The sequence below is a fragment of the Musca autumnalis genome, unplaced genomic scaffold (genome assembly GCF_047663935.1).
Source record: "Musca autumnalis isolate F117 unplaced genomic scaffold, ASM4766393v1 scaffold_1, whole genome shotgun sequence".
NCBI classification, from domain to species: domain Eukaryota; kingdom Metazoa; phylum Arthropoda; class Insecta; order Diptera; family Muscidae; genus Musca; species Musca autumnalis.
Window position 1 is genome coordinate 70252091 of NW_027411644.1, and position 17975 is coordinate 70270065.

At 31.0% G+C, this 17975-nt stretch overlaps 1 protein-coding gene and 1 non-coding gene across 12 annotated transcripts in view; both read left to right on the forward strand.

The window, feature by feature from the left end:
- Positions 1-17975, forward strand: part of Esyt2 (extended synaptotagmin-like protein 2) — a 106546-nt gene that overhangs the window by 78411 nt on the left and 10160 nt on the right. For 5 of the 11 annotated variants that reach the window (XM_073980358.1, XM_073980369.1, XM_073980310.1 and 2 more), the window contains 4 exons: positions 6414-6927; positions 6989-7540; positions 11059-11229; positions 11666-11751. In XM_073980358.1, coding sequence (XP_073836459.1) covers positions 6556-6927; positions 6989-7540; positions 11059-11229; positions 11666-11751 — 1181 coding nt within the window. In that variant the 5' untranslated portion in view covers positions 6414-6555. Of the gene's footprint in view, positions 1-6413; positions 6928-6988; positions 7541-11058; positions 11230-11665; positions 11752-15951; positions 16041-17975 lie in introns of all 11 variants that reach the window. The other 6 variants (XM_073980336.1, XM_073980292.1, XM_073980347.1 and 3 more) reach the window with 2 other exon arrangements.
- Positions 811-883, forward strand: TRNAA-AGC (transfer RNA alanine (anticodon AGC)). The gene has a single exon. It is a non-coding gene; the product is annotated as a tRNA-Ala (tRNA).

Below are 17975 nucleotides of genomic sequence, written 5' to 3' on the forward strand. Positions count from 1 at the left end.
TGGAGAAATCCCATCAATTTTCTATGAGAAGACCCATTGTTGACCTTCGATCTACTATGAGAAATCCCATCAATCATTTATGAGAAGATCGATTGATTTTCTATGATCAGATAGATCGTTCTTCTATGAGAAGTCCCATCGATTTTCTACGAGAACATCCACTGATCTTCTAAAAGAGGTCCCATCGTTTTTCTATTAGAGGATCCATTGATTTTCTATGAGAAGGCCCATCGTTCTTTAAGAAGTCCAATCGATTTTCCATGAATAGATAGATCATCCTTTATATTATCAGGATGCAAAGAACAATAAAATGTTATAAACGTTATAACTGAAAGATTTGTGTTGCTTCTTTTCTTTATGTCACAGGCTGGGGGTACATCTCTGTCAGAAAAGTCAACTGATACTATTTTCCTTCTTTTTTTTCTAATTTCTTGCGATAAAGTTCAGTTGATGAAGAAATCAATTCATTGTCCAAGAAATTCTTAAATCTGTATGTCATTTGAAGTGATTGAACTTTTAAACTTAATACAACAATCGTTTGATTCTGTCCGAACCCAAACCCAACAAAAACAAATGTCGGTCTCTTTTTCATGGATTTTTTTTATAATAGAGAGACAAAAAATCACGGCAATATGTGCGATGTCAGCTCGGCCATAGATCATGACAAGTGGTTGTTGTTGACAAAATCATATTGAAAACAACAGCAACTTTAACACTAAAGCGACTAAAGCGGCACACGTACTGCGTACATAAATGTGCACCCAACTATTAATTATAGTGTAATCGATAACGTGACCAGTTTTCGCAACAGGGGATGTAGCTCAGATGGTAGAGCGCTCGCTTAGCATGTGAGAGGTACGGGGATCGATGCCCCGCATCTCCAGATTTGATATTCATTATTTTTTCTTTTGTAATAAATAATGGAGATCTATAGACGTGTAGAAGAGTTCTCCGCTCAATTTATTTCTATTCTTTTCCAAATAACATTAGCTGAATGCTAATTATTTCAAAATCAACTTGTTTTGTGTATTTATTTCTACGTATAGTTTTTTTTTCTTCTTTTTTTCTATTATTTAGCACCTATTTTGTTTTGTTCTTTCCTCTTGTTTCCACTTCTAACCGAATAACAAAAAAGAAGATTTGTAGAAATATTTATATTTTCCGGCTCATTGGAATTTTTGCCCCATCCAGTGATGATGTCATTAATGATTGCGTTCTGGTTTTTATAACATTTCGTAATGTAGTGTTGTTCGACTGGTGGGGTGTAAGGGGGAAGGGGTGCAGTTTTGTTTAGTTTCACAACACTCTTCCATTAATAAATTGAAAATATACACAACACCCAAATTAATGATAATGATTTTGTTTTCAAATTTCTTCTTGTATTTGAATTTAAAAAGTTTGCAAACATTTTATTTTATTGATTGAGTAAATAAAAAATGGGCATAAACAAACTGTTGTTGATAAACAAATTTTTATGTGCTATGCAAAATGCAATTATTTCTATTAATTCTATTTAATTTTTAATGTTTTTCTCTACAAAAGAATTTAATTTTTTATAGAATACTGAAACACTTTTCATTGATGACATTTTTTCTTAACGAAAGAACCTCTACTATTCTATAAAAATAATTTCATTTATCATATTGTTCATCATTAATTGTTTTTCAATTCATCAAATATCAGCCTCCAGAACCCTGCAGAGGTGTTCCTTAGTTCGTAGATTGCCATTAAAGTGTGGTAGTGATTGTACATTGCCTTGTCTCATTCATGCTGTTTCGAATTTCTTTTCTTTGACCTTCCCCTAAATTAGAAATTCTCAACATAAGCCGCAATCTGACCTCGCCGACGAATCTAAAATTTAATTTTACTTTTATTCTTTTTAAATCTAAGCTTTTTATGATAAGAAAAAAAAATACCCAGCTGGTTACAGCTGCTGACCATATTGCATAAGATTTATTTTTAAATTCTCTCAAAACCACTAACTGCTCGGAATTTCAAATGACTTGGGTGACTCTGCCCTCACAATGAATGACTGTAAAGATTTAAAAATACTTTAATATTTTAATATGGAAACCACGTTCTTAAACATTTTCAAATATGCGTAAAAGCAATAGCTAGTGTCAAAATGAATGACTAAGCCATTCTATGCCGCAACCGCTTTTTTTCAACAGCTTAAAAAGTCTTGCTTAGTTGATGTGAAATTGTTATTTCAGGGTTTCATAAAAAACATAAATGATTCAAAAAATGAGCCTTACCTTTCTGCGACAAGATTTATCTATCTTCTATGAGAAAATGGTTGTAGAACCATAGACGGTTCAATCGAACCTTAGATCTTTCCTACCTCCATCGATCTTCTATGAGAAGATCCCTCGATCTATCGATATTCTACAAAAAGATCCACCACTTCTGTGAGAAGATTTTCTGTGAGAATATCCATCGATCATCTGTTAGAATATCCATCGATCATCTGTGAGAATATACATCGATCTTCTGTGAAAAGATCCATCGAACTTCTGCGGCAATATAAATCGATCTTTTATGAGAAGATCCGCCGATTTTCTGTGAGAAGATCCATTGTTCTTCTGTCAAAAGATCCATCGATACTCTATCCAAAAACTTTTCTATGGAAAAGATTCAAGGATATTCTATGAGAATATCCATCAATCTCCTGTGAGCAGATCCATCGATCTTCTCTGAGAAGGTCAATCGGTCTCCTGTGAGAACATACGTCGTTTGATGAGAAGATATGTCGATATTTTATGAGAAGATCCACCATCCATTATGTGAAATGATCCACCGTTCTTCCATGAGAATCTCCATTAATCAAATGTGAGACGATCTATCGATCCTCAACGAGTAAATCTATTATAAGAAGAGCAATCTATCGTCTATGATCATTGATCTTCTAGAGGATGATTAATGGATCTTCTATTAGAAGGGCCATCGATGTTCTATCGGAAGTTGCATCCATATTTTACGAGAAGATCCATCTACATTCGATGAGAAGATCTATTGAACTTCTGTGAGAAGTTTCATCTATCTTCTTCGTGTAGATCTGTCAACTTTTTGAGAAGATCCTAGATTCTTTTAAAAGAAGATCCATCGATATTCTGTGAGAAGTTCCGCCGATCTTCTACAAAAAGATCCGTTGATCTTATACATGAAGATTCATCCATCTTTTACGAAAAAAATCATCGATCTGTTATGAGAAGATCGTTCTTATGTGAGAAAATGCACCGATCTTTTATGCAAAGTGCCACAAATCTTCTATGCAAAGTTCCATCTATCTTCTTAAAAGAGATCCACAGATCTTCTATGAAAAAGGTCCACCAATTTTCACAGAAGATGGATGAAACTTGAAGATGGAAAGACCTTCTGTGAGATCGATGGAGAGAAGATCAATGTATCTTTTCACTGAAGATCGATAAATCTTCTCATAGAAGACCGATGGATCTTCTCATAGAAAATTGGCGTAGCTTCACACACGATGTATCTTCTCAAAGAAGATTGCTGGATCATCAAATAGCAGATCTATGAACCTATTCATAATATTCATAATAGAAGGTGGATGGACTTTCTCATAGATGATCGATGGATATTCCCAAAGAAAATCAACGGATTCTTGCCAAAAAGAAAATCAATAGATTCTCTCAAAAATATCGATGGATCTTTTTATCTTCCTAAAGAAGATCGATGGACAAACTAATAGAAGATACATTGAACTTCCACAAGCGGATCGATAGATGTTCTCAAAGAGGATCGAGGAGTCTTCTCGTAGAAAACCGCTGAATCTTCCTGTGGAAAATCAATGGATGATCCATAGATCAACCCACAAAAGATCTATGGGTCTTCCTGTAGAAGAATTATAAATCTTCTTTCAGAAGATCGGCGGATCTTTTTATAGATTTTCGATGGATCTTCTCATAGAAGACCATGGAATATCGATGGATCTTTTCACAGAGGATTGATGGATCTTCTCACAAAAGATCCATGTACTGCTATTTAACCTTTTCACGGAAGATCGATTGATTTTTGAACAGAAAATCAGTGGATCTTCTCACAGAACTTTTCACGGAAGATGAATGGATCTTCTCATAGAAAGTAGATCGAACTTTTTATAGAAGATCGATGGAGATTCTAAAAGAAGATCGATGGATCTTCTTACAAAAGATGGATGGATAAACTTCACTGGTGAACATTTTTTAGAAAAAATTCATTGGTGAATATTTTTCTATCGAAAAAGTAAATTGGTGAACATTTTTCCACAAAAAAAATTCTATGAACTTTTTCTGTAGAAAAATTTTCACCAATGAATTTTTCTACCGACAAATGTTCTCCAATGCACTTTCTCTAGAGAAAATGTTCACCGATGAACTTTTTCTATAGAAAAAGGATTTCTTTAAAAATGTTCACCAATGAACTTTTTCTATAGAAAAATGTTCACCAATGAACTTTTTCTATAGAAAAATGTTCACCAATGAACTTTTTCTATAGAAAAATGTTCACCAATGAACTTTTTCTATAGAAAAATGTTCACCAATGAACTCTTTCTATAGAAAAATGTTCACCAATGAACTTTTTCTATAGAAAAATGTTCACCAATGAACTCTTTCTATAGAAAAATGTTCACCAATGAACTTTTTCTATAGAAAAATGTTCACCACTGAACTTCTTCTATAGAAAAATGTTCGCCAATGAAATTTTTCTATAGAAAAATGTTCACCAATGATCTTTTTCTATAGAAAAATGTTCACCAATGATCTTTTTCTAAAGAAAAATGTTCACCAATAAACTTTTTCTAAAGAAAAATGTTCACCAATGAACTTTTTCTATAGAATAATTTGTCGCCAATGAATTTTTCTAAAGAAAAATGTTCAACAATGAGCTCTATCTATAGCAAAATGTTTATGAATGAAATTTTTCTATAGAAAAATGTTCACGCAATGAAATGTTTCTATAGAAAAATGTTCACCAATGAACTTTTTCTAAAAAAAATGTTCACCAATGAACTTTTCTATAAAAAAAATTTCGCCAATGAACTTTTTTCTAGAGAAAAATGTTCGCCAATGAACTGTTTCTATAGAAAAATGTTCACCAATAAACTTTCTCTATAGAAAAATGTTCACCAATGAATTTTTTCTATAGAAAAATGTTCACCAATGAATTTTTTCTATAGAAAAATGTTCACCAATGAACTTTTTCTATAGAAAAATGTTCACCAATGAACTTTTTCTATAGAAAAATGTTCACCAATGAACTTTTTCTATAGAAAAATGTTCACCAATGAACTTTTTCTATAGAAAAATGTTCACCAATGAACTTTTTCTATAGAAAAATGTTCACCAATGAACTTTTTCTATAGAAAAATGTTCACCAATGAACTTTTTCTATAGAAAAATGTTCACCAATGAACTTTTTCTATAGAAAAATGTTCACCAATGAACTTTTTCTATAGAAAAATGTTCACCAATGAACTTTTTCTATAGAAAAATGTTCACCAATGAACTTTTTCTATAGAAAAATGTTCACCAATTAACTTTTTCTATAGAAAAATGTTCACCAATTAACTTTTTCTATAGAAAAATGTTCACCAATTAACTTTTTCTATAGAAAAATGTCCACAAATGAACTTTTTCTATAGAAAAATGTTCACCAATGAACTTTTTCTATAAAAAATGTTCACCAATGAAATTTTCTATAGAAAACAGATGTTCACCAAATGTTCACCAATGATGTTTTTCAATAGAAAAATGTTCACCAATGAAGTTTTTCTATAGAAAAATGTTCACCAATGAAATTTTCTATAGAAAACAGCTCACCAATGGACGTTTTTTATAGAAAAATGTTCACCAATGAACTCTATGGAAAACTTTTCACCAATGAACTTAATCTAAAGAAAAATGTTCACCAATGAACTTTTTCTAAAGAAAAATGTTCACCAATGAACTTTTTCTAAAGAAAAATGTTCACCAATGAACTTTTTCTATAGAAAAATGTTCACCAATGAACTTTTTTTATAGAAAAATGTTCACCAATGAACTTTTTCTATAGAAAAATGTTCACCAATGAACTTTTTCTATAGAAAAATGTTCACGAAATTAACTTTTTCTCTGGAAAAATTTTCACCACTGAACTTTTTCTATAGTTCACCAATGAACTTTTTTAGAGAAAAATGTTCACCAATATAGAAACATTTTTACGAATGAACTTATCCGGACCATCTATATTTTTAGGTTTGTGGTTGCCCCAACCACTTTTTAGATTATACCTGGCCATTGGACCAGCTATTTCGCTTATTTAGGATTCTCTTATACCCTGCTGTCTATACAGAACTTATTGCACAATAATTTATATTTATTTAGTGTTTATTATTTTCTAATTTCCTTATCGTTCTCTTTTTATGTATTTTTCAGTGACTTCCAATACGAAGAAGTGCCACCAGAGGAACACAGCGATCCCGAAACATTGGTGGCTTCAGCACCATTGGCTGAATTACAGGAAATACCATCGGATCCCGTTTTCGACGACGAAGAAGAGGAACAGGAACAACTTAAAATGGAAGCTACAAATACTGCATCTTCTCCCAGTGCTGCAGCAGCAACAGAAACAAATACCGAAACTGCTGTGGCAAAAACTTCATCCACCGAAGATAGCATTTTCTCCACTATGTATGCCGTGGCCAAAAAGGTGGCCATAGTGGGTTCCATATATCTGGTCGGCTATATGGGTTGGTCTGTGGCATGGCTTATTGCTCCCGTGGTCTTGTCCGTGGCCCGAGATCGTTTTCGCAAAACTACCGAACACAAAAGAAGCATTGCCAAGGCATCGGCTTTGGCTTCCGAAAAGGAGGTTATTATGGCCAGAATCGATGAGTTGCCAGCATGGGTGTATTTTCCCGATGTAGAACGTTGTGAATGGGTTAATAAGGTATGTCCAGCTTAACATCATCCAAAAAGCTTCCTTTAAATTACCTTGATTTCCCCTCCAGATTCTCAAACAATTATGGCCCAATGCCAATCATTATGCCCGCGTCTTGGTCAAGGAAACGATTGAACCCGCCGTTGCAGAATCTCTGGCCAATTATAAAATGAATGGTTTTCGTTTTGATCGCATTATTTTGGGTACTATACCACCGCGCATTGGTGGTGTCAAGGTCTACACCCAAAATATTGGTCGTAATGAAATCATAATGGATCTCGATCTCTTCTATGCCAGTGACTGTGATATTAACTTCTACTTGGGCAGTATGAAGGGTGGCATTAAGGATTTCCAAATTCATGGTTGGGTTCGTGTGGTAATGAAGCCGCTGATTCGCAGCATGCCATTGATTGGTGGTCTACAGATTTTCTTCTTGAATAATCCAAACATCGATTTTAATTTGGTCGGTGTTATCGATCTGTTGGATATGCCTGGACTGAGTGATCTGCTGAGGAGGATTATTGTAGAGCAAATTGGTAATGTTATGGTCCTGCCCAACAAGCTGCCCATAACATTGAGCAATGAGGTGCCAGCAACTTCGTTGAAGATGCCAGAACCGGAGGTAAGTTGAAAATTATTGATGGGAGATCCTAAAATAGGCAATGGGGAAGGATACTAGAAAGCATTATAAAGGGGTAAGAAGTTTCCATAAGATTCTTTTTCACCTATTACCATTACCATCAATGAAGTATATTGAGTCTTGACTATATAGTTCTACAATCTCAAAGGCTTTATTTTCCAAAGTTCTTAGCAAACCTTTCATAGGATATACGGACACAAATTTTCAGAATTCCAAACAACGCAGTAGGTCCACAAATTTCTCAAAAAATACTACCTCCCGAAGTAATGCTAGATTTCCCTGTATAAATGAATGAACTTTAACAAATGAAATTTTTCTATGGAATAATTTTCACCAATGAACTTTTTCCATAGAAACATTTTCAACAATGAACTTTTTCTATAGAAAAAGGCTCAAAAGAGGTTCAACAATAAACTTTTTCTATAGATAAAGGTTCAACAATGAACTTTTTCTATAGAAAAAGGTCCAACAATGAACTTTTTCTATAAAAAAGGTTCAACAATGATCTTTTTCTCTAGAAAAAGGTTCAACAATGATCTCTTTCTATAGAAAAAGGTTCGCCAATGAATTTTTTCTATAGAAAAATGTTCACCAATGAACTTTTTCTATAGAAAAATGTTCACCAATGAACTTATTCTATAGAAAAATGTTCACCAATGAACTTTTTCTATAGAAAAATGTTCACCAATGAACTTTTTCTATAGAAAAATGTTCACCAATGAACTTTTTCTATAGAAAAATGTTCACCAATGAACTTTTTCTATAGAAAAATGTTCACCAATGAACTTTTTCTATAGAAAAATGTTCACCAATGAACTTTTTCTATAGAAAAATGTTCACCAATGAACTTTTTCTATAGAAAAATGTTCACCAATGAACTTTTTCTATAGAAAAATGTTCACCAATGAACTTTTGCTATAGAAAAATGTTCACCAATGAACTTTTTCTATAGAAAAATGTTCACCAATGAAATTTTCTATAGAAAAATGTTCACCAATGAACTTTTTCTATAGAAAAATGTTCACCAATAAACTTTTTCTATAGAAAAATGTTCACCAATGAACTTTTTCTATAGAAAAATGTTCACCAATGAACTTTTTCTATAGAAAAATGTTCACCAATGAATTTTTCTATAGAAAAATGTTCACCAATGAACTTTTTCTATAGAAAAATGTTCACCAATGAACTTTTTCTATGGAAAAATGTTCACCAATGAACTTTTTCTATAGAAAAATGTTCACCAATGAACTTTTTCTATGGAAAAATGTTCACCAATGAACTTTTTCTATAGAAAAATGTTCACCAATGAACTTTTTCTATAGAAAAATGTTCACCAATGAACTTTTTCTATAGAAAAATGTTCACCAATGAACTTTTTCTATAGAAAAATGTTCACCAATGAACTTTTTCTATAGAAAAATGTTTACCAATGAACTTTTTCTATAGAAAAATGTTCACCAATGAAATTTTTCTATAGAAAAATGTTCACCAATGAACTTTTTCTATAGAAAAATGTTCACCAATGAACTTTTTCTATAGAAAAATGTTCACCAATGAACTTTTTCTATAGAAAAATGTTCACCAATGAACTTTTTCTATAGAAAAATGTTCACCAATGAACTTTTTCTATAGAAAAATGTTCACCACTGAACTTTTTCTATAGAAAAATTTTCACTATTGAAATTTTTCTATAGAAGAATGTTACCAATGAAATTTTTCTATAGAAAAATGTTCACCAATGAACTTTTTCTATAGAAAAATGTTCACCAATGAACTTTTTCTATAGAAAAATGTTCACCAATGAACTTTTTCTATAGAAAAATGTTCACCAATGAACTTTTTCTATAGAAAAATGTTTACCAATGAACTTTTTCTATAGAAAAATGTTCACCAATGAAATTTTTCTATAGAAAAATGTTCACCAATGAACTTTTTCTATAGAAAAATGTTCACCAATGAACTTTTTCTATGGAAAAATGTTCACCAATGAACTTTTTCTATAGAAAAATGTTCACCAATGAACTTTTTCTATAGAAAAATGTTCACCAATGAACTTTTTCTATAGAAAAATGTTTACCAATGAACTTTTTCTATAGAAAAATGTTCACCAATGAAATTTTTCTATAGAAAAATGTTCACCAATGAACTTTTTCTATAGAAAAATGTTCACCAATGAACTTTTTCTATGGAAAAATGTTCACCAATGAACTTTTTCTATAGAAAAATGTTCACCAATGAACTTTTTCTATAGAAAAATGTTCACCAATGAACTTTTCACCAATGAACTTTTTCTATAGAAAAATGTTCACCAATGAACTTTTTCTATAGAAAAATGTTCACCAATGAACTTTTTCTATAGAAAAATGTTCACCAATGAACTTTTTCTATAGAAAAATGTTCACCAATGAACTTTTTCTATAGAAAAATGTTCACCAATGAACTTTTTCTATAGAAAAATGTTCACCACTGAACTTTTTCTATAGAAAAATTTTCACTATTGAAATTTTTCTATAGAAGAATGTTACCAATGAAATTTTTCTATAGAAAAATGTTCACTAATGAACTTTTTCTATAGAAAAATGTTCACCAATGAACTTTTTCTATAGAAAAATGTTCACCAATGAACTTTTTCTATAGAAAAATGTTCACCAATGAACTTTTTCTATAGAAAAATGTTTACCAATGAACTTTTTCTATAGAAAAATGTTCACCAATGAAATTTTTCTATAGAAAAATGTCCATTAATGAACTTTTTCTATAGACAAATATTCACCACTGAACTTTTTCTATAGAAAAATGTTCACCACTGAACTTTTTCTGTAGAAAAATGTTCACCACTGAACTTTTTCTATTGAAAAATTTTCATTAATGAACTTTTTCTATAGAAACATGTTCACCAATGAATTTTTTCTATAGAAAAATGTTCACCAATGAACTTTTTCTATAGAAAAATGTTCACCAATGAACTTTTTCTATAGAAAAATGTTCACCAATGAACTTTTTCTATAGAAAAATGTTCACCAATGAACCTTTTTTATAGAAAAATGTACACCAATGAAATTTTTCTATAGAAAAATGTTCACCAATGAGCTTTTTCTATAGAAAAATGTTCACCAATGAGCTTTTTCTATAGAAAAATTTTCACCAATGAACTTTTTCTATAGAAAAATGTTCACCAATGAACTTTTTCTATAGAAAAATGTCCACCAATGAACTTTTTCTATAGAAAAATGTCCACTAATGAACTTTTTCTATAGAAAAATGTTCACCAATGAACTTTTGCTATCGAAAAATGTTCAGCAATGAACTTTTTCTATAGAAAATATTGTGTTTCGCTTTCTTCCCAAACAGTTGTCTAGAAAAAATCCCGTTTAGTATGCAGTATGAAACGCGTAGCTATGCTATTGAAGCTAGAGCAAGTCGATTTAAAAGTGATTTAATTAGTGACAGTCTCTTCGGTTTTGCAATTTTTGTAATATTTATATTTTTTCCATTTCTAGGGAGTTTTACGCATACATGTCGTCGAAGCCAAGGATCTTATGAAAAAGGATATCAGCATGTTGGGTAAGGGTAAATCAGATCCCTATGCCATCATCAATGTCGGCTCACAGGAATTCAAAACTCAAATTATTGATAATAATGTCAATCCAAAATGGGACTTTTGGTGTGAGGTAAGTTTGAAATGTTTTCCAAAATTCCTGCAGAGCATTAAAAGAGCATTTAATGGAAATTTAAAATTTTATACAATTGGCCAAAAGTTTTGTTACAGATTAATTTTTTATATAACCTAAAAAAAGTTTTGTTTACTATACGTTAAGCACCTAACACTGTTTTACAAAATGTTTTCAAAATTTTAAATTTTTTTCTATGTAGTTTGAATTATTTAGTCCAAATTGCATGCTCTTAGTAATTTTGTTACCTCTTTTTTGTTAATTTTGTTTTGTTCTTTGTTTTTCTTTTTCTTTATTTTTGGTATTTCCAATATTGTTTCTATGAAAATGTGCTATATATCAAAACAAAAACTTTGCTTCCTCTATGACCAAAAAACAAAAAAATTACACACCAAAATTTTGTGTTCACCTCTCACACAAACATCTAAAAAACAAGGCTAAAATATTTGCCGAAATGGGTCAATTTGTTGAATTTGAATTATTCGATGCTGATGAAACGGGCAAAGATGAAGCTTTGGGAAGGTAAGTTAAAATATTTTAAACCAAAACAGTTATAAATTTAAAACAAAAATGGATTCAACTGAGTATGGAAAGTTTAATGCAGGCCAAAAGCTTCAAAAGACGCGCGTTTTGGAGCCCATATCGGGATTAATATTGGCATTCATGAAAGCTCATTGGTGAACATTTTTCTATAGAACAAGTTCATTGGTAATTTTTTTCTATAGAAAAAGCTCATTTTGAAGCATTGTGGTTTTTTTTTTTTTTTTTTTTTTTGGTAAAAATGGTAAAATTTTTTCTATAAAAAGAATTCATTGGTGAAAATTTTTTCTATTGAAAAAGTTCATTGGCGAACATTTTTCTATGGAAAAATTTATTGGTGAACATTTTTCTATTGAAAAAGTTCATTGATGGTGAAAATTTTTCTATAGAAAAAGTTCATTGGTAAACATTTATCTATAGAAAAAGTTCATTGGTGAACATTTTTCTATAGAAAAAGTTCATTGGTGAACATTTTTCTATAGAAAAGATTCATTGGTGAACATTTTTCAATAGAAGAAGTTCATTGGTGAACATTTTTCCATAGAAAAAGTTCATTGGTGAACTTTTTTCTATCGAAAAAGTTCATTGGTGAAAATTTTTCTATAGAAGAAGTTCATTGGTGAACATTTTTCTATAGTTCTTTGGTAAACATTTTTCTATAGAAAAATTTCATTGGTGAACATTTTTCTACAGAAAAAGTTCATTGGTGAACGTTTTTCTACAGAAATAGTTCATTGGTGAACGTTTTTCTACAGAAAAAGTTCATTGGTGAAAAATTTTCTATAGAAAAAGTTCATTGGTGAACATTTTTCTATAGGAAAAATTCATTGGAGAACTTTTTCATTTTTATAGAAAAAGTTCATTCAACCTTTTCAGTTCATTGTTGAACCTTTTTCTATAGAAAAAGTTCATTGGTGAACATCTTTCTATAGAGAAAGTTCATTGGTGAACATTTTTCTATAGAAAAAGTTCATTGGTGAACATTTTTCTATAGAAAAAGATCATTGGTGAACATTTTTCTATAGAAAAAGTTCATTGGTGAACATTTTTCTATAGAAAGAGTCCATTAGTGAACATTTTTCTATAGAAAAAGTTCATTGGTGAACATTTTTCTATGGAAAGAGTCCATTAGTGAACATTTTTCTATAGAAAAAGTTCAGAGGAGAACATTTTTCTATCGAAAAAGTTCATTGGTGAACATTTTTCTATCGAAAAAGTCCATTAGTGAACATTTTTCTATAGAAAAATTTCATTGGTGAACATTTTTCTACAGAAAAAGTTCATTGGTGAACATTTTTCTATAGAAAAAGTTCATTGGTGAACATTTATCTATAGAAAAAGTTTATTGGTGAACATTTTTCTATAGAAAAAGTTCATTTGTGAACATTTTTTCATAGAAAAAGTTCATTGGTGAACATTTTTCTATTGAAAAAGTCCATTAGTGAACATTTTTCTATAGAAAAAGTTTATTGGTGAGCATTTTTCTATAGAAAAAGTTCATTGCTGAACATTTTTCTATAGAAAAAGTTCATTCCTAAATTTTTTTTTTTTTGCAGAAAAATTTCATTATTAAAAATTTTTCTATGGAAAAATTCATTGGCGAACATTTTTCTATGGAAAAATTCATTGGTGAACATTTTTCTATAGAAATAGTTCGTTGGTGAAAATTTTGGTATAGAAAAGTTCGTTGTTTAACATTTTTTTATTGAAAAAAATTCATTGGTGAACATTTTTCTATAGAAAAAGTTCATTGGTGAACATTTTTCTATAGAAAAAGTTCATTGGTGAACATTTTTCTATAGAAAAAGTTCATTGGTGAACATTTTTCTATAGAAAAAGTTCATTGGTGAACATTTTTCTATAGAAAAAGTTCATTGGTGAACATTTTTCTATAGAAAAAGTTCATTGGTGAACATTTTTCTATAGAAAAAGTTCATTGGTGAACATTTTTCTATAGAAAAAGTTCATTGGTGAACATTTTTCTATAGAAAAAGTTCATTGGTGAACATTTTTCTATAGAAAAAGTTCATTGGTGAACATTTTTCTATAGAAAAAGTTCATTGGTGAACATTTTTCTATAGAAAAAGTTCATTGGTGAACATTTTTCTATAGAAAAAGTTCATTGGTGAACATTTTTCTATAGAAAAGTTCATTGATGAATATTTTTCTATAGAGCAAGTTCATTGGTGAACATTTTTCTATAGAAAAAGTTCATTGGTGAACATTTATCTATAGAAAAAGTTTATTGGTGAACATTTTTCTATAGAAAAAGTTCATTTGTGAACATTTTTTCATAGAAAAAGTTCATTGGTGAACATTTTTCTATTGAAAAAGTCCATTAGTGAACATTTTTCTATAGAAAAAGTTTATTGGTGAGCATTTTTCTATAGAAAAAGTTCATTGGTGAACATTTTTCTATAGAAAAAGTTCATTCCTAAAATTTTTTTTTTTTGCAGAAAAATTTCATTATTAAAAATTTTTCTATGGAAAAATTCATTGGCGAACATTTTTCTATGGAAAAATTCATTGGTGAACATTTTTCTATAGAAATAGTTCGTTGGTGAAAATTTTGGTATAGAAAAGTTCGTTGTTTAACATTTTTTTATTGAAAAAAATTCATTGGTGAACATTTTTCTATAGAAAAAGTTCATTGGTGAACATTTTTCTATAGAAAAAGTTCATTGGTGAACATTTTTCTATAGAAAAAGTTCATTGGTGAACATTTTTCTATAGAAAAAGTTCATTGGTGAACATTTTTCTATAGAAAAAGTTCATTGGTGAACATTTTTCTATAGAAAAAGTTCATTGGTGAACATTTTTCTATAGAAAAAGTTCATTGGTGAACATTTTTCTATAGAAAAAGTTCATTGGTGAACATTTTTCTATAGAAAAAGTTCATTGGTGAACATTTTTCTATAGAAAAAGTTCATTGGTGAACATTTTTCTATAGAAAAAGTTCATTGGTGAACATTTTTCTATAGAAAAAGTTCATTGGTGAACATTTTTCTATAGAAAAAGTTCATTGTTAAACATTTTTCATTGGTGAACATTTTTCTATAGAAAAATTTTTTTGAAAATTTTTTTGAAAATTTTTCTATAGAAAAAAGTTCATTGTTGAACCTTTTTCTATAGAAACAGTTCATTGGTGAACATTTGTCTATGAAAAAAGTTCATTGGTGAAAATTTTTCAATAGAAAAAGTTAATTGGTGAAAAATTTTCTATAGAAAAAGTGCATTGGTGAACATTTATCTATAGGAAATGTTCATTGCTGAAAATTTGTCTAAAGAGAAAGTTCATTGGTGAACATTTTTTGTAGAAAAATTTCATTGGTGAAAATTTTTCTATGGAAAAATTCATTGGTGAACTTTTTGCTACGGAAAAATTCGTTGGTGAAAATTTTTCTACATAAATAGTTCTTTGGTGAAAATTTTGGTATAGAAAAGTTCTGTGTTTAACATTTTTCATTGGAGAACATTTTTCTATAGAAAAAGTTGATTGGTGAACATTTTTCTATTGAAAAAAGTTCATTGGTGAACATTTGGTCTTGGCTCAATTCTGCGGTCGGTTCACAATATAATTTGGCTTCGAAAAGCAAGACTTTTGATTGTTTTATGTCCCTAATCAAGGTATCTAATTCAAAGCCAAGTATTATGCCTTCGAGAGAGTGTTTCGTTCATAAAAGTACCTATTTAAGTGATCTACACCTGCCCCACTTCGACGTTCACTAGTTAACTTAAGGACGCCATGTTACCCGATTTGAAGCTTGACGCCTGCATTTTACCTCAACTCTAAAAGGCAGAAATATGATGAAAGCTTTTCTCCTCATTCTTGAAGATAAACACAAACCCCTTTTCTAAAACGGCGAATGAGAGTTGCCATGATATATCAGAATCAGACTGAACAAGAATAAGCAAGGAATCGTTCATTATTTTTTTGTCTTAGGTCACAAAAACCGAATACAAAACATTTCAAAGAATCTAGGAAAATGTATACAAAATTGTTCTCCCATATATTAAGTATCTGTTTAATTTTAAGTTCCACAAAAAAAACAAAGTGAGTAACTTGCATGTTTGCAGAGGCTTTTTGCTTACTAACCCAAACATGCTTTCAAACACTCAAAAAATTCAAAATTATTGCTTCAAAACGAATTCAAAATTCTATCCAAAATTACTTTTTCTTAGGCCTTTGTTAATTCACCCGTGGGCCAGGAGGTGTTTTTCCATTTGTGGGACAGTGATCCAGGTCCACAAGTCGATGATTCTTTGGGCAGGTTGTGTATAACACCAAGTTTCAACACTAACTCCAAGCGTTTTGTTCACATTTGTTTGAAGAATCCTTTGCATGCCTAAAGGCAAAAACTCATTCAATCAACCTTTGCTTTGCTTGCGGTGACGGAATTGCAGAGGCTCTGGCATTCCTTTTTAATTTAACATTTAGAAAGCGAACAAAGCAAGCGACGAGCTGATTGAGTTTGGTCCTTAACAGATAACCGTGTCGTATTAAAAAATCCTTTGTTCATAACATTTAGGCGCTTAACAAGAACACTGTGTGAGCCCAGTTAAACTTTTAGGCAATGTGTTTAGTGAAAACGTATCGTAACGTACAACTTATGCATTTTGTATAGCTTTACTTCAATAACGACGGGCGACAACTGTCAAAAACGAATACAGAGTATTTTTTTTATAGAAAAAATATTAACGATGCGTTGGTTTTTTAGCAGCGTACGTAAAAATACTTTAAATAACATTTTCAATCGTTTCGTATTTTCCATAGGAACAATACAAAACGAAACATAACCCACGTTGGCCGAGCTCGCTGTTTAGTTTTGTTTTGTTTACATTTGTGAGTACGAACAAAACGAAAAGCGAAAAGTACTCAACTCCACAAGAGCAGATAGAAAACGGAATAGTACTAAACACATGTGAATAAATCAAAAACGTTTGGTGGTTGATAAAATTCACTGTGTTCACTGTGGTATGCTGATGCTAACTAATAGGGTTGTTAAGCAATCACATGTGTGTGTGTGACTGAGTGTGCCATTGACAATACGCACGGCAAACGTTTCCCAAAAATACTTGTCGTTTCGGTGGTGAATGAAACAACTCGGCAAAGCATAGCCGAAGTTACATTACAGCAATCGTACAGTTTCCATCTTTTTACATTGAAAAGTTTGTGTTTTTGTTTTGGTTGTGAGAATGAAACGATACAGAGAAGCTGAAAAGTTTGTGGCTTTGTGTGATTGGTACGGGAATCGTTTTGTTTGTTTCCGTTCATTGTTTTTTAGAGATACGAGGTCTGATCAAAAAATAATTCTAATATATTTATTTTTTTTCAAAAAGTATTTATTCATCAATAGTTATTCTGTCCCCTTGATCCCCTCAAATATAATACACTTATGCCAGCGTAATTTACAATCGTCGAAACTCTTCAGAAACACGCTTTTTGGTATAGCCAACAGCTCCTGCTTCAACTTTTCTCTTATCTCCTCAAACGTAGCAAAACACTTTTCTTTTATCGGTGTCTTCAGTTTTGGGAAGAGGAAAAAGTCTGTGTTTTCGGGGGCCATCCTTGTACATTCCCTGACAATTTCAGGAAAATCGGTTTAGATTAAAATAGAAAATTGAAGAAGTGGATGTGGTCAGAGCCGACATAATGCCCAAAATTGATTTTGGGCGTTATGTCCGTTGGAATTTAAGTAAGGTCGCCTTTTCCAACAATTCTATGCGTTTCTGAAGAATTGCTTAGCACCAACTTCGCATAATTCCGTTTTTCGATCACGTCTTCCACTTGTTTGCTTCATCGAGGCCTGTGCTGCCAGTTCTGCGTGTAACCGACATGTGGCCCATATTTATACGCCTTCTTAACAGGTATATCATCGTTCATTCTTATGACATGGCCTAGCCAACGCAATCGCTGTATCTCAATACGTTTAACTATACTGATGTCGTTGTTTAACAGATACAGATACATATGACATCGATATTCACCGTCAAATTTTTCTCAAAAAACCCAACAAGCCCTTTCTTATCTGCTTGTGCAAGTACCCAGGCTCCGGAATCATACATTAGCAAGGGTAGTATCAGTGATTTGCAAAGTGTAGTTTTTGCTTGACGAGATGTGGCTTTGTTTTTAAACCAAAGCCAAAGTAGCATATGTTGATCAACACTATTATTCTTTTTATTTCACAACTGATGTTGTTTGTTGT